Source organism: Anopheles funestus, chromosome 2RL, assembly GCF_943734845.2.
Source record: "Anopheles funestus chromosome 2RL, idAnoFuneDA-416_04, whole genome shotgun sequence".
NCBI classification, from domain to species: Eukaryota; Metazoa; Arthropoda; class Insecta; order Diptera; family Culicidae; genus Anopheles; species Anopheles funestus.
In genome coordinates, this window is record NC_064598.1 from 7564556 (window position 1) to 7590620 (window position 26065).

The 26065-nt window shown below is 41.8% G+C and overlaps 1 protein-coding gene across 5 annotated transcripts; it reads left to right on the plus strand.

Moving 5' to 3' along the window:
• Window positions 1-25901, plus strand: LOC125766397 (soluble guanylate cyclase 88E). Of its 5 annotated transcripts, none has more exons than XM_049432323.1 (12): window positions 1-2758; window positions 21831-22169; window positions 22256-22537; window positions 22607-22812; window positions 22928-23051; window positions 23110-23378; window positions 23453-23804; window positions 23867-23999; window positions 24067-24800; window positions 24866-24936; window positions 24998-25249; window positions 25370-25901. In XM_049432323.1, exons 2-12 carry the CDS (start codon window positions 22002-22004, stop codon window positions 25635-25637), a joined length of 2859 nt encoding a protein of 952 aa, XP_049288280.1. In that variant the 5' UTR covers window positions 1-2758; window positions 21831-22001; the 3' UTR covers window positions 25638-25901. The 5 variants fall into 5 exon arrangements, with proteins under 5 accessions (XP_049288280.1, XP_049288277.1, XP_049288276.1 ...); XM_049432320.1 differs by having other exon boundaries at window positions 1-139; window positions 2144-2758; window positions 24998-25901; XM_049432319.1 differs by having other exon boundaries at window positions 24998-25901.
• The last annotated feature ends 164 nt before the right edge of the window (window positions 25902-26065 follow it).

Consider the following 26065-nt stretch of genomic DNA (forward strand, 5'->3'; position numbering starts at 1 on the left):
AGGCATCGGTTGCGGTGGAAACCAACGAAATCTCCTTGAAAGCAACCGCGAATCATTCGCGAATCGACGTACCACACGTTCGGTTTTGCATCGCTCTACAGACGGGTGCTTTGCTTTGCTGTGCGCGTGATTACAGCCGGTAGGTGTAGAAGTGTTTTGGTGCTTTGTGTTTTGTTTATACACGGAACGTACGCAAAAGGGTGCAAATGTGGACAAACGGCATTCATCAAAGCAAACGCACGCAGGAGATGGATGGGGCGCCGAATGGAGAAGATTAGGTTAGGTTAGGTCTTTGGTGCTAGAAGTGAATGTTTATTTGACCTCAACCACTTGGTGACAACAATTGACTGTTAGTGTTTGTGGTGGGTGTGTGTGTGTGTGTTTTGGTGAAGAGTGCTGAACTGTGCTGAAAGCAGGACTCTCGTGACGTGACGAGAAAATCCCACTTGATCATGCCCATTTTCCACCGCTAATGAAAACACACCACACACGGTGGGCGAAACAACTAAACCCGAGAGACATACTCAGAAGCAGTCTGAAATCTTCATCCATCTTTCGCAGCACCACCACCAGCGAAACAGCGTTGATGAAATTGTTTATTTAAGCTTGCAATCGTTGGATGAAATGTGATGAGAACGTTGCTGCAGGGGACACTTATCTGATCGTACACCATTGACTAATGGTCCGCCTCGGAACGGCTGGTGTTTGGTGCTGATTGGTAATTAAATCATATTTTGATGTATCATGACCACCACAAACAATGCAACCCAACTCATCCGTAAGCGAACGATTAGTAATTCGTACCAATTTTGATTGCTCAGGAATTTCGAATTCCGACGCGTGGAATGGAATGCAACATATCGGAAACAGCGCGTGACATGGGTTTGACAGCTAACCGGCGGTTGGTTTTATCGAGCGGAAACGGGCGTTTGGGAAAAAGCCGGAAGATTTCAATTTCTGCTGTCACAATAGTATATCGAAGCCGGCATTGATTGGGATTGGGAGCTGCTGCGTGATGATTTGCCAAACAATTCGGTACGTGGCCGTACGTCAAACGTTATGCTCCCCTGTTGGCCGCTGTGACCCGAAGGGACCATCAATCTTCGTTAGCATTCATTAGTGGGCAGCAGCAGGAGCAGCAGCAGTAGATTCTAGGGTGGTTTAATTCATCATCGAGAATTTATGATTTTGTCTGCTTTTTATTAGCTCCCGGGATGGTACGTTACATGTCCGGATCATCGAGCCGGAAAAAGGGTGGTTTTTGTTTTGTGGTGATTGAGTCAGTAACCCTCAGACGGTGTGTTGTCTGTTTGTTTGTTTGCCATTAAACCGTACACACTTGAAGACCGAAGGCTGGGAGCTATTTTTGAACGTTATCCCCACACACAGCACGACGTTTAATTGAACGTTAATGAAGAAACCTCTATTAGCGAAAACACTTCCTCCACCGTTGAAGATACTTGTTCTTCAGTTTTTGTTCTGCGATCCCACCGTAACCACTTCAAACGCCACGGTCGGGGTTCCGGAATTACTCCGTATAATTTGCAACTTAATTTGATCCTTTACTCACTTTCCCTTCCTGTACACCGCACTCCGTTCAGAATGAGGGAAGATTTTACCGAACCTTCGGTGTTCGCGTGTGTGTCCTTGTGGGAAAGTTTTCTCCTAATACTGTGCTTAAAGTTTCCCGACCTTCCGTACGTCCGTTTCGAATGAAGTGGAACTTTAGCTTAAGAAGCTGCAACATGCATCCCTCTCTTTCTCTCTCTCTTCTTTTGGCTATGTGTTATCATTTTTTATTCCTTTCTTTTTAAACCTTAATTCCATCTTCGAGAGACTTCGCTTTCGGTTTGCGTAATGTCGCAGCTTTTAGCGTACGTTTTGCTGTTCCCTCGCCGTATCCTTATAGGGACCTTATCATCCTGTATCCATCTGCGTTCTGTCGCCAAGGATCACGTGGAATTCGCTTCGGGAATTTCACTTTATTTCGTACTGTCAATTTCACATCCTTCTTGTGTGGGTATGTGTGTGAAAAACCGAGAGAGAGAGAGAGAGAGAGAGAGAGAGAGAGAGAAAGGGAGTATCAGCTTAAGAAGAAGATGGGAAATGTTCAATACATGCACCTTTTTTTTGTTTCTACAAGAAAATCTTCCAACGTAAGTAGAAAAAAAACGCAGAAAGAATAAGTGACACATTCTACCCTCCGGGGCATACGATGCAGAAGACGTCCCGCTTGAAAGGATCAGAAATCGGATGAAATTACACCATCCTCAGCTTGTGGCGCCCCTGCTTTTTGCTCACCATTCACCAGTAGCAGTAGCTGTAAAATCCCTGAAGATTGCTAGCTAAAAGCGACGATTTGTACTCACTGTGTAGCACCGTTGCGGATTAGAAAAGCTTAAAAAAGAGCCTCCAATAACAGTTACGACTGGTGTATGCGTGCATTTAGTATCTAATGTGTTAGTTCGTTGTTAGTTTTTTTGTTTTTTGTCGGTCAAAGTGCAACAGCATTGTGGTCCATTGGCTGGTGGAGTCCACGCCATCTTCACGATGGTTGACAATGTGCAGTGATTGTTGGTTTCGTCGTTCGAAATGGTGAACGATTGCAGTGTGGCAACTGCTGTAAAGTGATCCCCTCTTTCGAAGAAGTGAGATTGATAACGGCATCATTCATTCCGACGGTCCAGATCCAGCCGTACGCCAACGGTACAACGGTGTCTTCTAAAAGAAGCTTTCCAGAGTGGGTGGGTAAAGCAAGGTAAGTAAATTGATATCATCCGACCCGGTGATGGGACGGGATGAGACATTTTGTCATTACTCATAATTTGATCCTTCTGAAATGGTACCGAAGGTGAAGGTCTTGAGGGTATTCATTTGTTGCTGACCTGGTCTCCCCACTAGGGACAGGATACATTCGGTAGCTGACACCTTCAGCAGTCATATCGATCAATCTGCCTGACGGATGGAACATGTCACCGAAGGGGAATATTCAGGCACGCATCGGTCGTGGCAATTGTATCATCTTCTTGCTTTCGTCACGTGACTTGGTGAATTTTGAATCGAAACGAGCGATCGTTAGAATGCGAAGAATTTAAACGATTTCATCACGACATGCTTCTCTCTCATTGGAAACGTTCGTTTTTTATCCATCCATGGGGGACTTACCGAATAAAAAATGTTTTCCCTAAATGGGCCGGATGTAAAACCATGTGAAATTAGTATTTACGCAGCGCTTTATTAAGGAAATTCCAAGAAAAACGTAAAGCAATAAAAAAAGCTTTTCTTTTAGTCGCATTACATCTTCAAGCGTTCAGAACCTGATGTGGGACGATGTGGGAGAGAATCATCTTTGAATGGCTTCTGTTTGTGGATTCATACAGCGTATCGTCGTCACTGTTTCATGCTAATGTGTTGCTTATCGATCGCGTTTTCATTAAAAAATGGGTAGAGAAGCTAAACAATTTTTAGGGTGGAAAAAGTCATATGCATTTTTCACTTTGGGGAGTTCTTTAAAAATGTTTTTAGGGTGAATATCAGTAAATTCACCCAGAATAACTACTTTTTTACATAAAACAAAACGTTGCAATCTCTGAAGAAATTGGCTGTGAACGTTATAAACTCCATTCTCTACTATTATCAATAAATCTTAATTAAACCTCCGATTAAAAGCTTTCGATTAAAAGATTCAGCAAGCTTACGACTGTATTATCTTTGTAATCTTATGTACTACAAGCGAATGTACACTAATCGAATTACACTGCATACGAGCGGGAGCAGAAATTAAATTAAAATTTATCGACACAATTTCAATCGCACCGAACATTGACAAAACAAATGGACAACATGTATTCATTTCGCGACAGCAAATCTTTCTCTCCATTTTGATGTTATACACAACAAACAAACAAAACAAAAAAACAGGAAAACAACACCAACATGGCAATATATAAGCCCACTCAAATCGTGCAAATATTTTCCCATTCATGTTTGACGGGGTGGAATCGGAGATGGCAGCAAATGTTTGTCTGCCATGTCGATACGAACGTGTCGCTCGTGTTGTATCTCAAAGCAAAGAATGTGTTTGCTCAGTACATGGATCCTTTCGTTTTGTTTTTTTTTTTCAAGTGTTTTTAAGGATACTTTGAAGGGGTTTTTTAGTAGAGAGAATGAGGAGTTTGAAAAGTGTTTTCAGAAGGACTAGAGTACTCCTCCTGAGAAAACGTTGTAATTGATCGGCGGTAATACAAATCTTCAAAAGAGATACATATGTACATTTATTTGTTTTTTGTTTTCATTTGATTTGTAAATAAGTACGAGGGATATTAATAATAATTTATGGATTAAGGGATATAAATTAAGTAACACAAGACATTGTTTTCTCAGTATTTAAATAAATTGTTTTAGTCCACTATTTTAAGCAAGTTGATAGCAATTACTGTCAACAAATACGGAGAGAGTTATGATTGCAATCTTGCCTTTAGTTTAAATTGTGTTAGTTTACATGGTTTTCCATGGTTGCTGGACACGAAGAAGCAATAAGCAAAACATGAACATTCATACCCATCAACAAGCTTAAACCGGAAGGATCCTCTCAAAAGCCCGTATACCTGTGGGAAAGCTGAAGCAATATCCCGCTGTCATCGACCACAATCTACAGTCCTTTATCACTCCACCATTCCACACGAATGGTAAAACCCAATTTCGCAAACCTTCTGCTTGGCGTTAATATCAAAACGCGATAGGAAATCCTTTCATGCGAAAAGTGCTTTTATCCCTTTTTGCTTTTCACACATTCGTGCCACCTGAGGTGTTTGGGGGGGTTTTCTTGTATTTCACTTTTAAATATTCAACATCTGCAAGCCGTCGGATGGGCGATCCCCAGTATGACGGCTCCAATCAACCGAACAACATCTCGGCAAGACATTAACCCAATGTGTTCACAGCTAAAAGTAAGATAACTTATATCCCAAGCGTCCAAAAAGCTGTCATTTGTTACAGGTTCTTAAGGTACGTTGGTGTGTACGTGGAGAAAGGATTTGTTTCACCATCTTTCTTTTTTTTTTGGGAAGAAATATTCATCTTTTCTGTTCTGTTGCCGCAGTTGTTTGCTCAAATATCATCCTAAAATATGATGCTAAGGTGTTGAGCTCACTGCATCACTTGTAATCCTGTACCTTAGTCCTTTTCTTCCATTTGAAACTCCAATGTTTGTTTCTTCTTCATTTTCGGAGAAAAATGTAATGTTTTGATATGGCCAAATGAACGAGATTGTTATTTGATAGTGACAGTGATAAAAGAAGGCACTTTGTCAGTGGAAAGTCGTGACTAAAACGGTAGACAAAACACATGAAAAATGTTTTGATGGAGCTTTTAAAAAGAAAGGATTTTCCCCCTGTCGGTATGCTTTAAAATTTGCAATTCTGTTTCACTTTGTCAATTTAATGCCCGTCTCAAGATCATCCGTTGTTTACTAAATGGAATCGAAATCATCGTCTAATCGAATACGCATAATTCCCCCCCCCTTGTTTGATTGTACCGCCAGCTATTACAGCTGGTAGGTACAGTAAACGATCGTAAAAGATTCCACCAGCGTGGGCGTTAAACTTTCATCGCTTTTGCAAATTGTGACGATAAATCATAGCTAGAATTATTTATGAGCTTCTGTTTACTGCTCCGTACCCGTGATTGACTGTAACCATGATTGGAAATGCAAACTGGAAAACAGTGAAAATGTGGAACTCTGCTTTGGTCAGATTTTCCGGAACGGGGTGAAGGATGAACGTAACGAAAAAACCTTTCCCCATAAACGTGTTTCATTCTAAAAATCGCAACCCACTGGCACGCTTTAATAGGCCACAATTTATGAGTTTGTGTGGTTAAAATGACCATCAATGTTTGTCCGGCAGTGTGTGTGTGAGAGTGTGTACGGAAAACATCATCACACTTGTGGGTTGAAATACATCATCAAAGAGCAAACTTCAGTTGCAGTGCAGTGGAAAGTGTTGGTGGTTTTTATTGGAAATCGATCAACATCCGACACGCGTTGTGCGGGATTGTCTGCTGGAGAGAGCGGATACGTAAGGGCGTGTGCGGTTAATTGTGAACATGTAAGACTTCGACCGTGGATGCTGTATGTCGATTGTGACGCACGTTATAGGAAAATCGACCAAGGACATAACGTAACATAACGACACGCAGAAGAGTTGAAAAATATTTTCTTTTTCGTGTGTGTAACTAAATAAAGAATTTTTTGGCAATTAAGCTTAATGGAGAATCTTTTGAATTATTTTTTCTATACTTATTTTTTATGTATTATGTTTTTTTTTTAAATTGATTTATGTGTAAGAGATGCTGATCATTAATAGATCACATGGTACAAATTGAGACTGCATAAACATATAGTATTCTTAGACGCGAGCATGATGTCCTATCAAAAACTGACGAAGCTTTACTTTTACCCTCTTACAGAAGATGGTTTGATGTTAAACCCCCGCCAGAAGTGGAAGAATAATAAAGAAACCACTTCAGCGACAAGCTCTTACGGCATCTCATTATGGTGAGGAGAATTATATTCGCCGGACTCTGGTGGACACAGTTACGAGCACAACTTCATAAAGTTCGTCTAGGCTATCCTCAAAGGTGGATCTTAGTCTTATTCATTTATTACCATTAATATTTTTAAAATATGGTTGGAATTAGTGAGCTACTATTCACATGCTTGAATTGTGTTACCTTCGAGGCATAAAGGCATAACAATTAGTCATTTCTAGCAGCGTCACTCATAAACACAAGCCAATTTTAGCAACAGTAAAAGCCTCTTTGCGCTTTGCATCTTTTTTCCGCTCTACACTCACAAACCGTCCATCCAAACAGTTCATAAAAACAAAAATAATTTTTATCAGCATGACTGCAGCATTTCATCCATTGGCCCTTTAAACTATGCACGGCACACACACACACACGGTTCTATGGTTCTTCTTACCCTGTTGAAGTTACATCATGGACGACACGTTTGTGCGGTAAAAGCAACATTTACTACACGTTTGCGGGTGCGTATTTTTTTATAAAGCTACTAAATCAAAACCTTTTCCCGGGTAACATAATTTAATAGACTTCACCACTGCCGCTGCTTCCTCCTTTGCTGGTTACAGGGAAAGGAAATGGATGATTTTTGCCTTAAGATTTTTTTTCCTATTTTCGTTGTCTCCATTTCCATGTGCAATGCCGTATGACATGGATGTGGTTGTGGGGTGATAAATCCTCTGTACAACAACAACAAAAAATCCCCCAAATATCCCATGAGAAGGATCACGCACCGCGTCCGGAATGGAGATGTGAATCCAACCCTAAAATAGACAAGCTTTGAGATGTTTGGATACCAGGCCAGGAGGATGTTTTTCTCGTTGCCTGTCTTGTTAAGAGTTTGTTCCACACTGTTTTGCTTCATCCATTAATTCCTTCTCTAGTTTTTGTTTATACCATGTCCCTTCCGTTACCGGGCGGAAATGTAAGATTGTTGTTCAACCCTTAATTTTGAAATAATGGCCAACCCACTGGGTTTTTTCTTCATTTTTTTTTTCGTTGTAAGGATTAGCAGCGTTTTTTCTTTATTTTCACATTGTTGACTTAAGAACTTGAAAATGTTAAACACAGCATAGAGCTAATAAGCAAAAGCGTATCGTAAAATCTTTTAAAACAACACACAAAAAAAGCTTTTCCTAAAACTCTGCTCCTAACTACAGTTGGCCATTTATTCAATCCCTCAAACAGGGATGGATACAAAAATGATTCAAGAGGAACGGAGTTTTATTAGATAATAATCACACGCTGACTCAGCGGCAAGCGGCTGCCATGGTTATGTGGCAATATCGTTGGGGTTGATTAATTCAATTAATTAAATAAAATTCCACTTCCGCGACGATAGTGTCGTGCTAATGGATAAGATAAAGTCCCCTTCTTCCATCACCCTGTCCTATTATTCTACTGTAGCGCTGGTAAAGCATTCGAGATGTACTTACCCGTCTTCCGTGTTTTCGTAAAAGCTCAAGAAAGTAGCCAGCTTGCCACTGCTGATTGAAGCAAAATTTTGAAAGCAATTTGTTCGAACAAGTTGTGGGAAAAACCATGATTGTTGTTGCTACAAAACCTTCGACAATGGTGCATTAATATGCTACAAACGTGTGGTACGATAAAGCATCCTGTTTCTACTCTATCGACACTGATACACTGGAAGGAAACCAAAAATTGAACCCCAAGATAAGCTGTTTCTTCCCTGGCTCGTACGTGATTTGGTTCCTGAAAGCGTTTTCTCGAAAGTCATTGGAAAAGCCTGTAAATGCACATGGTGTTATGATTTTCCGAAATTGAATGATTTACCTTTCTTGTTTAAATCAAATGCTGAAGCTCAAATTTTATTCACCAACCACAAAGAAAAGTTATGTTGGGTCGTTTTGTACGAGCTTATAATAAACATAAAACAAGAAGTAATTTAATTCATTAAAGAAAAACTACCTTTCAAAAGTTACTTTAGGGGCCATAAATTGTGGAAAACGCACGACTCATTGGTTTGAAGCAAATGATTGTGCGGCCGGACAAGATGTTTCCCATTTCATCATCACAAAGCTCAGCAATAGAAATGAAACAACATACGGCAAACAGTTTTGTCCTTTTGCAAATGCAAAAGGGCTAAATTTATGCGACCCTTGGTTTATTTATTTTCATACCGTGTTTTAACTGTACGTTGACCGGCGAGTTCTGTTTTCACCACAGCCACCGCCAGAAGGTGAGGAAGAATAACTTTTACTCGATGTTATTCCCCCGAAAAAAGAAGATAAAATCATCTTTCCTTATGCTTAATTTGTTTAAACCTCATGTTCTGCGTTAAGCTTTGAAGCATTGTAATGTTTTTTTTTTTTGCTGGAATTTAGTGTAATGCATAATGAATATAATATTGTTTGTTTTATTTTCGAGTTGTATATTCTGACTCTACCCATAACACAGTTACCTCAGGTGGAAAAATCAACTTTTCGATTTGAATTGTTACGCTTCTGGCTTTCCGGAAGGACGCAGCAAAAATAGACAGAATTTCTTGGAATTCTTGATGCAGCGTTTTTTTTGGAAATGTATAATACCGAAATGGTACACATTCTTCGAAACACTGCAATAATGTGATCTCATTTATAATCCATTCTGGGTTTTTGCCGATGATGATAAAGCACAACATGCCGAATCAGCTACATGCTGCGGGCTTTATGCTCGGAAAAACAAACACCTACAATGCTTTCTTGTAAAGTGAACATAAAATATAAAAAAGCGAAAAAAAAGTGTGTAAGCTGTCCTGTCTAAGCCATTGCCAACCGTGGATGGATGTTGATTGAATAGATTGAGACAGAACTTGGCCGGAAGCAAGTAGCAGCAAGCAAAGCGTTTAATGCGGAATGGGAAATATCGAGCAGATTTGATTGTGTTTTTGGTTGCTACACAACCATAACGTGGAGATATTCTTTTCTGTTTGTTAGGTAGATTTAAGACCACCATTTCGTAAGCTGAAACTGCACTTTTTCCATTTTTTCTATCCGCAACTACGACGAATCTAAGGAAACCACCAAAAATCAACATTGAGCGGTGTAGCAAATATGAAAAATCAAGAGATGATTTGATTAAAAGCTTTATCGCATGAGCCAACAAGCGGGTAAGCGGATTAGTCACCGTCGACTCTACAACTAAAGCTAGGTAACTTAATCAAATTAATCAAAATGGCAAACTAGAAGAAGCGCTTTAAATTTCAACCCACCTTCAACACGGTCGAACAATGTGTTTGAGTCTTTTCGAATCGAATGCCGCAGTACAAAGCTATGGCGAAAGATTCAATTTTAAGCTCCGGAAAGCTTCATGAGCGTTAGGATAAACTCTCTTGCTCTTTTCGTTCACAGCAAAAGTCAATCGTAGGCTGTAAGAGTCTATTCGCACAGTTTACAACCCTCCTTCAACTCTTCTCGAGATCCCATTTGTAAATAACTGCCAAACAGTGCAGCACAAACCATAAACCATCAGTAAACGAGAGAGAAACAAAAGACGACTGCCTCCAGGAGCTTTAAAAACTCTTTTTTCATGCTTTGATTTGGTGATTTGGTCGCGTTGCTACACGCTTGAACGACGCTCACACTCTGACGGCACACTCTTTTCAAGAAGTTTTAGAAAAGAAAAGTTGGAAAATTTATCGGTCGTTAATCGGTTTATGTTGAGGTCGTAATGTATCACTTTTATTGTTAATACTATGCGAATGTGCTAAGGGTACTAAGGCACTTCTGGGGCTTCTAAAAAGGACAATTTCTAATATTGAGTAGCTTACGGTTGTGGAACTTGCTACAACATTTTGAAATATAATTTAATCCTTTATCGCTAGGAGAAAGAGCAGTACAAGCGGTGGAACCGGACCACTGGAACCGGTGGTTTCGCAAAACAAAATCAATCAATGTTTCGAAATAATGTGGCCTGGTAGTCTGGAAAGTGTATGGCGATAGGATCTATCAGCACTGATGCGAAACGATGCCTTGCGGTTGGTCGCTTTATACAGCTGGTAAAGGGCGAAAAAGCACAACGAAGGGATGGAAAACCCGGCGGTGGATGACGGTGATACATACAACTTTTGAAACATGGCACCATACTGCTATTCAGTGATGTGATAAAAAGGACACGCGTCCCGTCTTTAGTGTGTGTGTGTGTGGTGCAAAACGGACAAAACGGGGGGATGGGTGAGTAATGAAGGGGTTTGCATAAATATGTGTCGCTCATGTGCGATTAATTTTACACCAAGTACAGATTGGTGTAGTGTACGGTGCCGTCACACTTATGATGAATCGATGAACGTGGGAGAGGTAATCAATTATTTTAATCATTATTTTACAAATGACATATTATAGAAGCGTTTTTTCAAATGGATGAATGTAAAATAGGCTTATCTTTGCATTGTACATTTTGTTATCTTTATTTCGACAAAACATTTTGATGTCTTTTTATTGCAATTAATTAGTTCGTTGTCTTTATATTACAATTTAAATATTATATTTTTAATGTACTCTATATTTTTATTTTCGTACTAATTTTTATTCGTAATCATCAATCCCTTTTATTATTAAATAAAAAAGGTTATTTATACGATACTTTCAATTCATTATTGTGCCTATTGCCATTCATTTTAATCGAAAACTTTTACATTGCAAGATGTTTCTATACCTCCTGTCAAAAAACATTCCAGTTATTTGCACATCAACAATATCGGCCTACCTTCCGTACCATCAGAAGACGATTTCAATTAACTACCGGAAGATACGTTCACTTCCGCAACGAAAACGTTTTCAATCGAGCCACGCAACGGTACGCTCTCGTGCGCTCAAACGTGGCAGGTGTCTGGAATTCCGATTCCAACTCGAATGGTGTTATCTAGCAAATACATGCCACCGTGTTGGTATTCTCAAGATGTGACCAGGAGCATGTTCACCCCCGCCGGAGAGCATGTCGTGTGCTGTAAGTCGTAGGAATCAGCTTACAGATGGTGTTCGCATTAATTACCTTCCAGTTATGTACGGTCGAGTGGCGCTTCAACATAATCAATTGAAAACACACCTACACACCGCCATGAAATGGGAAACTTTGGCAGTAATAATAATAATCACCTGTTTATGTTACGGGGTTTTGCATCAAACTTACTTCAAAGAGAAGATTTTTGTGCTTTATGGTTGTTTATGGTCAGTGGTATTGCTAGCTGTCGGTTGCAGTAGTTACGCTCATGTTTTATGCATCGTATGTCTGCGAACCGACCTGCCAGAAGAAATCCCTAAACAAAGCACACGAAACGAAACAAATTGAATCACCACAAAACACCAGGCGCCTCCATTGACTGAGGCACTGATGTGTTAGGTGCGCTACAAAGAGGTGGAATAGATTACACAGCTCTCTACCTCTGTGTGTGTGTGGGTAGATAAGGAATATGATGATATGCTACAACATGGCAGGTATTGGGAGTTGCAAGGAACATAAGAAGCCCGTGCAAATGTTCAAAAGCTTTCGTTGTACGTCCAGAACGTCCTTGAACGTATGCCAAGTGGATTTTTGCTCCTTTAGCTGGGGCTGAAACGCTTTGCCAAGTTCAGATCAATCTAGCTGCTCACCGTAGTCGAACATCAAAAGAATGTTTCGCAAATGGCAATGTCCGATAGCGGGTATAAGAATGCGTCCGATTTCGTTTTGGCTTTGGCCTGATGGTTACACCGATTATTAAGAAATCAATTTGGTGCAAAAGAAAAGCTTGAGAATGTTTTCCCAATGAATTTGAAGGAGTTTTAGGGATTAACAATGTTTTCTGTTAAAGATGAAGGAATTTTTAGGGCAATGTGAAATGAAACCTTGATCGTATTTATTTACAACTTGAAAACATTTATATTTTTACATCTTGGAGAAAAAATGTTTAGATGTTCAATTAGACGAGAAAGCTTTCTCCCAAAAAATCCTTCCAATTACAGAAACCCTACCAGACGATTGTTAAGTTGAAGCAAAACGATATCGAAAAATATCCTCTCCTATGAAGGTTACCGTACTACTCGTTAGCTTAAGATTAGAACGGTGCTGCAGTATAAGCATCAACACTGATAGTAAGTGGAACGGCAAACGGCCATCCAGAATCGTAGAACGCAAAAGAAGAAAAAAACCAGAAGCACAATGCAAAAACCGAAACATTGCTGTGTGATAGAAAGTTTACCGACGAAAACCACTGCAACAACCACATTAAGACCCTGCGGACCCCGAATGCTACAACATGGGTGCAATAAAAACCACATTGCGTTGCGCCTTGTTGTATTGTGTGATTTGTTTCGCTGTTTCTCTTTTACATCTCCCAATCCAATGGTTGGCGAGGTCGGCAAGGATAAACTTTGTGTTGAACAAGTTTGTGAACAAGCATTCCAACAGCACCAGTTGACAAACTGTTGTTCAAAAGCTACTTTATGGTCATTTAGAGCCGGTGATTTTTTATTACCTTTTTTTTGTTCGTATCTTGTGACCAAGGCGTCGAGAAGCTATAAAAATACACACATGTAAGTATATTTCATAATCGTTCGGGTCGGTTACGATTTGTCGCTTATATCGTAGAAGGGAGAATTTCTTCCTGATAAAGCTTATTTCTATGTCTTCTGCTTGAAGCTATGGCTAATCTAACAGATAAAACAAGAACAACTTGCACAGCTCCAAGTCTTTGCGGGATATTGCCCAAAGTTGCCAGAAGGATCAAAGTATTGAGGTTAGGGTTAGATGATAGTATCAGCAAACGAACGATTCCAAGTCTGCTGAAGGACACCAACGAACAAGTCCTAACCGCACAAAGTGCAAATGATTAGTAACATTCCTCATGACAATGATGATGGTGAGGGTGATGTTTCATGATAGAAAATGGGGTAAAATCGATCAAAGTAAAATATCTTATCATTTTCCAAAACCCCCCAAAAAAAACGAACTATTACAAAACAATACAATTTAACGATTGAGAAACCCGCCCTGTTTCTCATTCTTCGAGAAGCGTCTTAAACATAAAGTTTTATTGCTCCCAAGGAAATTATCGAAACGCAAACTAACCTTCTCCAACACGTCCCAAGCGTCTCCACAAAGGGAAAACGCACACACACACACATTAAAGATATTCATTCATCCGGTTCGGTTTCATTGGTTTTTTTGTATCTCACTATTTTCCAATACCTTCAAAACCCCTAATACGAACGTGTTCTTTTTTTACCGATTACCGATTTCCGGCGATCTCTTTCCGGTGACCGTTCTTTTCCCTTCTGGTTCATACTGTTTTTCCTTTCTCTGTCCCGTGTCGAAGTGATCAACGATATTGACGCTGTCATTGTCATGATTGTCTTTATCATCTTGCCCATTCTCTTTCCCCCTTCCCCGGGGCACATACCACAGGATGTGTTCTAACGGAGCACCCTTAGAAGGTCGTTGGATATTTCGTATCCTTAGAGATGCTCCGTGAAACAAAGCGCCAGAATGCAGCGCTAAAGGAAGCCCGAATGGATGGGAATTATTCTTCGTTTATTGACTATTTGCTCCAATGACAACGGTCGAACGGTGTCCGTGGTACCTAGTAGCTTGAACGTCCTTAAGCGACCATTTCGTTCGTCCGGCCATCATACCCATTGCCTGCCATGATGGATAGAATAGACATGGGACGAGAGCTCATAATGACGCCAGCGAGTGCGTGAAACATGCGACAAGTTCGTCACTCAAAGGGAAAGTGACACTGACACGAACAGACTGTAATTTACGGCTTTCCCAGATGGAAGATGATCGAGTAGAAAAAAAAACACTCTCACAAGGTTAGAAGAAAATTGTAACATTTTATTTTGCTACCCTGTACATCGGTGAAGGAAAACGAATTATACCATTACTATAGTCCTTGCTTGGAAGACGACAATTAAAGTATGTTTATTCGTAAAGCGCTAGTTGAAACTTTGTTCATCGAACTAAAAGGAAATGTTGTTCGATTGAAAAATGAATTAAAATTATGTTGAATACAAAGATGAACATTACCCATTCATAAGAGCAGATTTTACATACTTTGCTTCCAAGTACTATAGAAGAAGAAGAATAAAAACGATGTAACAGACCTTAGAAGCTTGAGCGCAATCAAACAAGAGACAGATGGGAAGACGTAATTTCTTAATTGTGCAAATGGAATCAATTAAATTGATGAATTCCATTCCATTTCGTTCGCCTTGGCACAACTCTTCACCGTGCTGGTTAGAAAAGAAAACGCGATACAAGTCATTAAGACTTAAACCTGGTAGGGGAGCAACCAAAGGACAATTAGCTCTCCATAATTTATGTCTTCGCTATGGAGCTTAAATAGGGTTCCAACTACACCGGAGCACACGGTACTTCTGTTTGCAAACGATCGAAACTGAAATACATCTTATCCTCCTCCTTTATTTTGTTTTGGCCGGATGTGCACCTGCATTGAATGGGATGGGAAAATGGAATATTACACAGTGATACAACTGCCAGTTTGTTCCAATGGTCGCATCTGTAGTTCGAATTTATTTCATTCCAATCTATAGACCAATGGACGTTCGAGGCGACCGTGCAATGCAGCCATCGGTGGCTAGCTCATTTGAATTTTAATAGAGGTTTACATTTCCATACAAAGTGAAGATTTTTATGGACTCTTCCCGAAGTTTGCTGGAAGGCTTCTTTATCTCGCAGCCTTTGAGGAGGGTGCGTTTATTTTTTTTCTTCTACCAAGCGTACTAGTTTGCGTTTTTTGAGAGATTATGGACAGGGGAAGCGATTTGATTGGGTAAGCAAAATTGGAGAAGAAATCTGGATTGATCATCAAAACAATAGGGAAGAGGTTTAACGTTTGCCAAAGCTCTTGAAATGATTGCTGATTTAATTTTTTATTCCATTAATAAAGTACCTAGGGTACTTCAACTATGTTCTCCTTATAGTAAAAAGTGAACAGCAGAGCAAAAAAAAGCGATAAAATGTGGTATAAACTGCTACCATTCAACTCAAATTAGTGTATCATAAATATCGCTTAAGCGTAATAAACATTCCATCCGGTAATACACCTATCAAAGTTAGGTCACTGCTTTTGACCACAATGACCATCCATCACCCTAAAGGACATTAACCAAAGCATGCAGCTTTGTACCATAAAAAAGACTGAATACTCATCCAACGCACTTCCCGAAGCAAAACGCACTCGATGCCGATTTAATCCGTCACCGGTTCACGGTGCACACGTTGGCACGTCGTTTATTATTTCATACATTTATTTATTTATTTTAGCTTACGCTCCACCCCGGAACGTGGAGCACCCCTACCCGGCACAGGTCACGTAGCGTGGGGCTAAACTGCGACGAAACTCCGCTGACGTCCAGCGATTTGTCGCCGTATCTTTATGCGCGTTGCACTACGCCAAACCCAGCGAGCGAAGGTAAAACGAGTGCGACGAAACAAAACCGAAAAGTGGTCACGCGTATGATGAAAATAAATTCCTTCGGCTCATCGCTAAAATGGCGATAATGTGTGATCATAAAGCGATATAAAACCAATTTTATTGCCTATACGTCCGGTCACTTGGCAAAAGGGGAGGGTAGTGCAATGGGTTGAATACGATGAGCGGAATGGAAACCATTTCGGAGGTCACTACTGGCCATTTGCCACTATGTGTAATGATTAAATGGTCGAAAAGTCGGCACAACATTCGTCTCACACAACAGTTCAGCTGCTGAGTGTGGTTGCGGTTGCTGCTGACAGTCCTTGAGCAGCCCTGTTTCTTCTGCCCAGTGGGATCATTTGGAGCCAAATTTGGGCTGTCTTTATGGGTCTTGGCTTTATGCTTTTTCATCCTCATTCTGCTTATTGTTCTGCAGAGTTATTTTTTAACTATGGTTTCCAGTTTAAGCACGTTCCAATGTGCATCGGTTACATTCCTGGGAGTGTGCTACTGCTGCTGGAAGTTTGCTATCTGCTTCCCATGTTTGCAATTAATTATATCACATCGTATGAAACCGGCGAACGAAGTTTTGGTAACACCGCCCTACGGTAATAAGCTTCGAGGCAATGTTTAACCGCAGTCTCGTGAGTATATTGCAGTGGTCTTATGGTATGGTTTATGGTAGAAGATATTCGAAGGAATTATTGTTGTTGTGTCTGAAAACGTCAGTAAAAACTGAAAGGGAAAGTAACAATAACTCTAATTATCCACAGCTGAAGCTCTGTATAAAGAAGCAAAGGTTCAGTCGACAGTTTAAAGTTTAAACATCAATCCATCGTCCATGACAGGACCACCTGAAAGTATGCAATTATTACGTCTTTTTAGTATCATCTTTGGGCATAAGGATAACACATATTTTGGCCCAGGTCAAACGAGAAAGCCTGCCTTGTTCATACCGTATTAATGCTACTTGCGAAATGTTTGCATACTTCCAGGCGTATCTTCTGAAAGCTAAAACCACCTGTGAACGAATCATAAAGAAGGTTCATTTTCCTCTTCATTTTCCTCTTAATGCCACGAACGGTGTTCTTATTGCGTCACAAACTTCTTCTGTTGCTTCCATTTGGAACATAATCTCAGCCTAAATAATGACTTTATATACTCTTAGCGATAAACAATCTGTTTCCATTGGCAAAATTAAATTTTCTACCTTTGCTCCTTCTACTGGCCCACGGCTCGTCGCTGTACAGCCTTACTTCCATTTATCATTTATCCGGACAGTCAGTTGTTATTGGATATCAGGCGAAATATTCCAGAGGCTCAATCTCGTACACTTTCGCCCATGTTCTGAGTGCTCGCAATGATTAGTTTTATGTATTACTTCACTGCAACTGAACGCACCACCGTGCTATAAAAGAGTCCACAAGAATGGAATCCGGCTAGGTCAGGTCGGCAGGAATGAAAGAAATATCTAGGAGAATTCCTCAATTCATCTCTGCCCGATCCCAATCTATCCAGCGAAGGTAATTCGATAAATGTGATACACAGCGCAACATTACTTCTTGTAGGATAGGTCCGCACTAGCGGTGCAGCACACATACCCGATACGGTTTGTGACCTATGTTGTAGTTCTGGAGCCTTTTTTTACGCTTTATTGCGCTCGAAATTACATTCCGCCAGTGTTGCCAGCTGGTCAGTGAAATGGGTGAAGCGATTCCACTCGACAGAACCATAAATCTTAATCCAAATCAAATTATTTTCCGCCGTTCGCTGTTACTCCTGTCAGCAAGCATTGCCCTCGGGAACGCTTGCCAAAATGGGGCTTAGCCACTTGCAACGATGGAAGTCAGCTTGCGTTTACGAGGGATCATAACAAGTGGTACGGTATTTCGAAGAAGCATATGCACGCGAAGTGAACAAACTTTCGGGGCAGAACATTATCATCATTTATGTTGTGTTTCTTTTCAGTTCATTAGCACATCGAGTCCTGGGTAAGTTTGCTTTAAAAAGGGAGGCAGCTTTAAATTACGCAATTACTAATTATTTCTCGCCTGTGAAGAATAACAAGCGGGTGGATTTCGTACGCCTGCGGGCATGACGAAGAATATTTTTGTTCGTCCTTTTTTTGTTTTTGCTCACTTCCGTTTTCAAGTGCAGCAATAGGAATTAATTAACGCCATCGTGCCACGCCATACCAACAATGGGCAATGAAGAAGGGAAAAAGTTACTGCAAATAGCACCTTCCAGAAGAAAGGAAGCTGGAAGCTGAGAGGCTTTCATTCAGGCGCTAACGAAGAATCCAGGAGGCCAGAGAATGGAAACGATAACGATGGCAACCGTGGCGGTTGGTTGTGATCGGAATGATAAGATGTCGTCCTGAATCAACATTCCTTTTGGGAAGTTTTCCTTCCACATCGTTCACCGCTGGCTGAGGTTTAGGGTGGGTGCATGGGAAATTGAAAGTTTTCCCCGCACACATAAACACACACACCCAAACACCTTCAATCTGTTCCCCGGACGGAGAAATCTTTTCATCAATTCCTAGTAATCAAAATTAGCTACATTAAGAAGCTTATTTCGTGTTGATAAGGGAAATGTAAGGATGCGCGGGAATAGATTTTGGAAGGCACAAGTGTCATCATTTGCTTGTCTTTCCCATAGATCATATTGACCGGAAAAGTGACATTTGCGGTGAGGCGGAACAAGCCTCTCAGGAAGCTAAATTGTCGCTGGGTGTTTGTTGTGCAACTGTTTATCTTGGGGCAGAAAGTTTTATCTTCTTTCGATTTTTGAGGAAGAGAGCATGCGTTGTTGGGATGGAAAAACTGTATTATGCCTTTCCTGACCTAGTTAGGAAAAATAAGTTTGACCCATCATGGCAAGGAATAAAGCAATTCCGGCGATGGAATGAGAGAAGTCAGAAAAGAATAGCCCCTTTATGACGGACGTGCCGAAGTTTGTCCGCTTTCGAGACACTTCTCTCGGTCAGCCGATGCTTCCCTGCAACTGTTGATGGAATGTTTTAATTATTAAGGACTAGTTTTGGAAAAGTTTGATTGAATGCATAAAACATCCGCTATATAGAACAAACAGAATGAAAAGAAGATTATGAATCGTAAAAAACTCTTTTGCTGAAAAACCTTTTCAGAAATTAAAAATTATTCATTTTGTTCGATTACTTTCATCTTCAAAGGAGATAGGTAATAAACTTTTTTATTATAAAAACTGTACGAATAAGTCAAAATGAAGGTTTAAAAAACACGAGTTGAAAATAAGAAATCACAATCAATGATGCTGCACAGTGAATTGTCACCCTAGTCAGTGCAGAGTTCAAAGTTCCGTGGACTTCAATTCGTTGACTTCCTGCGGGGCAAACATTCATCGAAAAATCGTCCATTAATCTTTTCTCGTCGTGTACTTTGCTTTTCTTCGGAAGCTGTTTTTGCTCTGTCGCTTCCATTGTAGGAATCCATTTTAATGAGCAAACACTTCTAAACGTTTCCGTTCTGTTATAAACTTCCTTTGAGACAGGGTGCCTCAAACACTTCACACTTTGCTATTGCGGTTTTTTAAAGTTTTGTTTAGTTTTCTCTTCTTTTATTTATTTCACATATAAAATATATTATCAATTTATTCATGTTTAATACACATTTTTTAAATTTGAAATTCACTAGTATAAGTAGTTTTTTTTACTAAAAAGTGCGGAAGTTAACACTAAAAGTATTCACATTTAAATATTCGCTAATCCACTTTTAAAGCTCGCCGTACAACAAATTGCATAATAATCGTCTGTGATCCATTAAGCTGCTAAAGCGCCGATACGAAATATTATCCTCGATTATCGCATCAAATGCTTGAAAGCATCATTTGTGGTTTGTCGGTGGTAAATGAATTAGACAAAATATGTCCGAAATGATTTGAAAATTGTTTCCAAAGCTTCACAGTGACGATTAACAACGGTGGTTACCAACGGATGATGTGGCGCACACCATTCTTTTCTCCATTCCCACTGACAATCAAACGGCAAATGGGCAGCAACATCAACAACAACAAAAAATGAGGCCTCTACATAACGGCAGCAATCATTGAAAATGGTGGACATTTTCACGCAACCATGAATGGGATAGTCTTACTGCCCGGACCATGCAAAATGACGCAGTTTTCCACCATTGGTGGTGCTTTGTGTAGTGCGATGACAAAAGAAAGAATGAAAAAAAAACGAATTTCAGAAGCGAAACGAAACAATAAACACATTTGAAGGATGCTGTGAATAATAGGAAGTGCGAGAAAAAAAAGCTTCCGCAAATGATCCACGCGACATTCGTGATTGCCATTTTTCACTACTTTTTTCCCTGTCTCCGTGAGGGTGTTCGGGTTTATGCTAGACAACACACTGAACGATCCACTTCCTGTGCTTTCGGGTTCGTTATTTATTCATCTGGTTTGGAATTTTTGTACCACCGGGTACGGCGAGCTTTTGCGAGGCCGCTATCCGATGGAGCTCTTTATTAAACTTTAGCCAGCTGGAATGATGAACTTATCGGCGTATCCCACCGTGTTGGGGTGGAAATTGAATTGACACACAGGGAGCAATGGAGAAAAAAGTTTTTGATTATAATTTGTTTATAAAAAATGTGATACATTGTTTCAAACTTTGTGCATGGCGGCTGCTCCCAGTGTGCTGCTTTCGGTTAACTAATTTATTAATTTATTAAAACGCTACGGTTTATACATTCGTTTGAGAAACGACAAATCATAGCAAATGTTTTTTGGAGGAAGGTTCACACATGCGGAACGAAAGTTTGAAGATCTGTAATAATGGAATCATATTGGAAATGTGTTGCTCAATATAAGCATTTTTATAATGAATTACTGGATTTCTCAAGAACCTCTGTCAACATCTGCAGAAGAAGGAACATAGCTGAGCAGCTATCAAAAACGATTCACCAGTGTTTCTAATTCTTGGGAAATTCCATACAGAAATGGTAAGCAATAGAGAATAATCGTTAACCAGTTATTCGGGCTAGTTGGTTGATTATAGTTGAGCTTTTTAGTGCTTAAGATCCAATACAATTAAATCATTTCCTATAACCTAAGTTCAAAGTACCATAAATTGTATCTTATTAGCAACGAAACCTTCTAAGAATACGAGTTCCTAGAAAACACAATATATGCCATTACATCCTCGATGTACCCTTCACGTGTACACTAATTAGTTTTCGTGATCCCAGCTTCTGTACAGATACATCCCGTTCGATTGAAACTTTATCCAATTTACAACTATCAACCCGCCAGTAAACTCTCAAACTGGTGGCTCTTTTAATGACGTTCTGTTTGAATCGTTTTTGATGATAAAACGGAAGCATCTCTATTTCGGTGGGGTATTTTCAATTAACTATAGTGGATTTTGTCGGGATAATATTCTAACCTTCTCCTGTTCTCCACCACACGCGTTTGAATCGTGAATCGAATCGTGTCGTCTTGGCTTGCGGTTCTGGTGGTATTTTGAAGTGTGAACCCAAAGTAAACAGAGCTCTAGCGTGACTCTGGTCGATGGCACGGGTAATAGTGACTCCAATAGAGCTGTACGCCATCCTGCCCGGAGGATGTGTGGCCGGTAATGGAAGACATTTAATCAGACAGAAAATACGGTAACGAAGCGGGAAAGACGCAAAAATAACATTGCCGGTTGCTGTTTGGCTTCATGGCGGCCACCGCCTCTGTCCCATTATGGCTAACGGCGAGGGTATATAAAAATACAAATAAATCAATTGACGTCAGTGCACACTCAATGACAGGTTTATGCATTTTCCAAATCGCATTTTCGTTGCAGACATTGGAAGCAGCTGGGATCGTGCCGTTCCGCTCCCCAGAAAGTAACAGACAGCGAGTGAATCGGCCGATAGTGACGGTGGGAACGATCAGTCGGTGAGCGCAGTGTACGTGACGACCGTCGGTGCCACCGTCGGATGCGTCCGGACGACGCCGGTGCCACGGTGCGACTATGTACGGGCTGCTGCTGGAGAATCTGTCCGAATACGTGAAGGCTGTCTACGGAGAGGACAAGTGGGATGACATCCGCCGACAGACGGGCATATCGTCGCCCTCGTTCAGCGTCCACGATGACTACGACGAGAATCTGCTCAACGTTCTGGCGACGAAAGCGCAAGAAGTAACGGACAGGCCCAACCAACCTCAATTGTTGACCGAAAATATAATTTCACCTGTCTGTTTTTTTCTTCTGTTCCACCGTGCCAGATTCTTGGAATTTCGGAGCGTGACTTTATGGACCAGATGGGTGTGTACTTCGTCAACTTCGTCAGCCAGTACGGGTACGATCGGGTACTGTCCGTGTTGGGACGCCACATGCGCGACTTTCTGAATGGGTTGGATAATTTGCACGAATATCTCAAATTCTCCTATCCGCTGATGCGTGCGCCAAGCTTCATCTGTGAGAACGAAACACGCCACGGACTGACGCTACACTATCGGACCAAGCGCAAGGGTTTCGTTTACTACACAATGGGACAAATTAGGGAGGTACGTACTGCATCTACCATCAAACAAAAAACGCTCATTTAACACTCCGATACCTTTCCGTCAAAACAGGTGGCACGTCATTTCTACCATAAAGATATGCAAATCGAGCTGGTCAAATCGGATCTGCTGGGCGAAACAAATCATTACACGTTCCAGCTGACGTTCGACAACCGGGCCTTCTCTTTGGCCACCCTGGCAATGACGCGGGAAGAGAAGCACCTCCCCATTAGCGCCTCGGTACTGTTCGAGATATTCCCCTTCTGCATCGTCTTTGGGTGAGGAGTCGCGTGGACGTCGTTATTGTACCTTTACGTCTATACTCCGTGCACACACGAACATGAAGTATTTAATACTTTTGTTCTTCACACTGCTTATTGTCACACATTACAGGTCGGATATGGTTGTCCGTAGTATAGGCAATTCGCTGATGGTCATTCTGCCCGATTTACTGTCGAAAAAGATTACGGATTGGTTCGAGCTGAGACGTCCACTGATAGCATTTAAATTCCAAACGGTAATGGCTACACGAGAGTGACGTTCAAGGTTGTAATTTTTAATTATTCCCTATTTAGATACTCAACCGCACGAATAACATATTCGAGCTTGTTACGGTGCAGTCGGTTAAAAAGCGTCCTGAAAACCAACGGAAAACAGAACTCGTGCTTTCGGAGGATGAACAAGAGGAGGAGGTAGAAAAGCGCTTGCGACTTAAGGGTCAGATGATCTACATGGAGAACTGGTACATGATCATGTTTCTGGGGACACCAGTCATGCCCAAACTGACATCACTTATCAGTACCGGCCTATACATCAACGATCTATCCATGCACGACTTTAGCCGGTATACCTCATTACAGTTCCTAACGTTAGTAGAGTATGCTCCTGATTAACCCACCATTTACCAATGTTTTACAGTGATCTCATGCTAGCCGGAACGCAGCAATCAGTCGAACTAAAGTTGGCTCTCGATCAGGAACAGCAAAAGTCGAAAAAGCTTGAAGAATCGATGCGTAAACTGGACGAAGAGATGCGCCGGACGGATGAGCTGCTGTATCAGATGATCCCGAAACAGGTCGCCGATCGGTTGCGGCGTGGTGAGAACCCGATCGATACCTGCGAGATGTTTAACAGCGTGTCGATACTGTTCTCGGACGTGGTCACATTTACTGAGATCTGTTCCCGCATCACACCGATGGAGGTCGTGTCCATGCTGAACGCGATGTATTCCATCTTCGATACGCTTACCGAGCGGAACAGCGTGTACAAGGTAGGGATCAGAATGCGATCAGTGTCTTCTAGATATCTTAACTCTGGTGAGATCGTTTACAGGTCGAAACGATCGGTGATGCATACATGGTAGTTTCAGGCGCCCCCGCCAAGGAGCAAAACCATGCTGAAAAAGTCTGTGATATGGCCTTGGATATGATCGAGGCAATAACGGATTTGAAAGATCCTTCCACAGGTAATAACGGAAGATAATATTTGCACAAACCCTTCCTCAAACAGAGCCTTCGTTCAATTTTTAACAGGATCTCATCTTCGTATAAGAGTGGGTGTTCACTCTGGTGCGGTGGTAGCGGGTATTGTCGGTTTAAAGATGCCAAGATACTGCTTGTTCGGTGACTCAGTCAATACCGCCTCCCGCATGGAGTCAACAAGCCAGGCGATGCGAATACACATATCGGAGTCTACCAAGAATCTGCTCTCGTCCAACTATCGCGTTAGCGAGCGGGGAGAGATCGACGTCAAGGGTAAAGGTACGATGAAGACGTACTGGTTAGATTATCGTGAAAATCGTCCCCCGCTTCAGCTGTTGGACGAGGACATCAAGAGCCCATCGATCGAGTACATCGAAACGAACAAGGACCGGCGTGTTAGCATTCCATCATACAACATCGTACAGCAACCACATAAGCAATCGCTCGGTGGTCTAAGTTCTGCTGGACTGGAAGATCGGCGCGTATACTCACCGGTAACGTTCGAAGATGTTGCCCGGCGCAGTATAGCTAACTCACCGGTAAAGTTGCACGCGTTCGGACCACGGGGTCGGGAAAATCGCTCCAACTCAACGGGCCATGCGTTCATGCACAGTGTGTCCGATGTGTTCGGTTCGCTCGTGACCGATACGGAAGAGTTCCTGGAGGATCTGCAGCATCGGAATTCGCTTAGCAACACACTTTACTCACCATCTACAACATCGCCCTGTCCTTTTAGTCCACCGGCTCCGTTTCGTACGAAATCGAAATCTTGCTACCAAGCGCAGGTGAGTGGCTGTTTCTGTTGGTTTCGACACACCTGTTTTAATAAGTGTTCCACGTTCTCTTTTAGTTTATGGATAAGGATCACGAACTATTATCCGGAGCTAGTAACGCGTTACTGCAAGAAACATCCAAGAAACCGTAAGTTGCTCTACTTTCTAATGTTTCGCGAGTGTTACAACATTCGTTCTCGACCTTTCAGTAAAGGCATCCTGGCGAAAGCCCAAACCGTCGAACATGCGGCCGCTGCTTCGTACGAACAGAAGGCGAAAGTGCGCAAAGCTAAACTTGATGCGGTGAAGCACCAGCAAACCAAGGCGCTGGAAAAGCTCGACCAGATGGTGCAGGAAATCTACGATGCCGATCTGCCCGGCATGTGTTTCGTCAATCCGCCCGGTTCACGGTCCGACGGCAACATCTGTCAGTCGAACAATTGCACCCTCGGTAGCAGTAGGTCCGTAGTGGACGAGCGCACTAGCGACACCGCTTCCTCAACCTGTCACGCACTCTATACACTCAATCTTTACTTTCCCGTTTCATGTCCACCCGCGTGTTCGTGTGCACCCGACGGTAGCCGATCGCAAGCGGTCCCATCGCATTCCGGTGCGGTACCGGGCCCGTCTAATGGTCCGGTACCCGTCTGCGAACAGCACGCCCATCTACCCCCGAGACACTGTCACGGGTGTGAACCGGTTGCCGGTCCCGGTCCCGGCCCGGGAAAGGTTCCACAGAGCATGAGCTTTTCGCATCCGAAAGAGCACAAGTGCTGTCCGGCGGCGTACGCTACCCATCACCAGAACGGCCGACACAAAGTGCACTCGAACGCCTGTCACATACTCTAGAGACTGTCCACGTGACGCCGATCGTCCGCTCGGTAGATTCCCTTAGTTGTTCCCGTGGTAGTAGTGCACGTGCACATCCATTGCAGCACATCATCTGTATATATTGCGATACGGTTTCTCGGCGAAAACTTGACATCCTAGCCACTGGCACCGGCACTGAGTCAGTCGCTAGTCCATTCGACGAAAGCTCTTCACGATGAAAGTCAATAGGTGTTTTGTATGTATCCGTATGTCCGTTATCGATTTTACGTTTCTAAATGGTGTCTAGCGCGCTGCTATCGAGCGACATGTTGTACTTAAAGTGTTGTCGGTAACTTAACCCATCGGGAGCTTCACATCGTACACTGTAAGAAACAGAGTAGCTTAAGCGAAGTTCTAGTGAAATGTAACCAATTGCTGCCATTTGGGGCAGTAACTGAGACCCAACC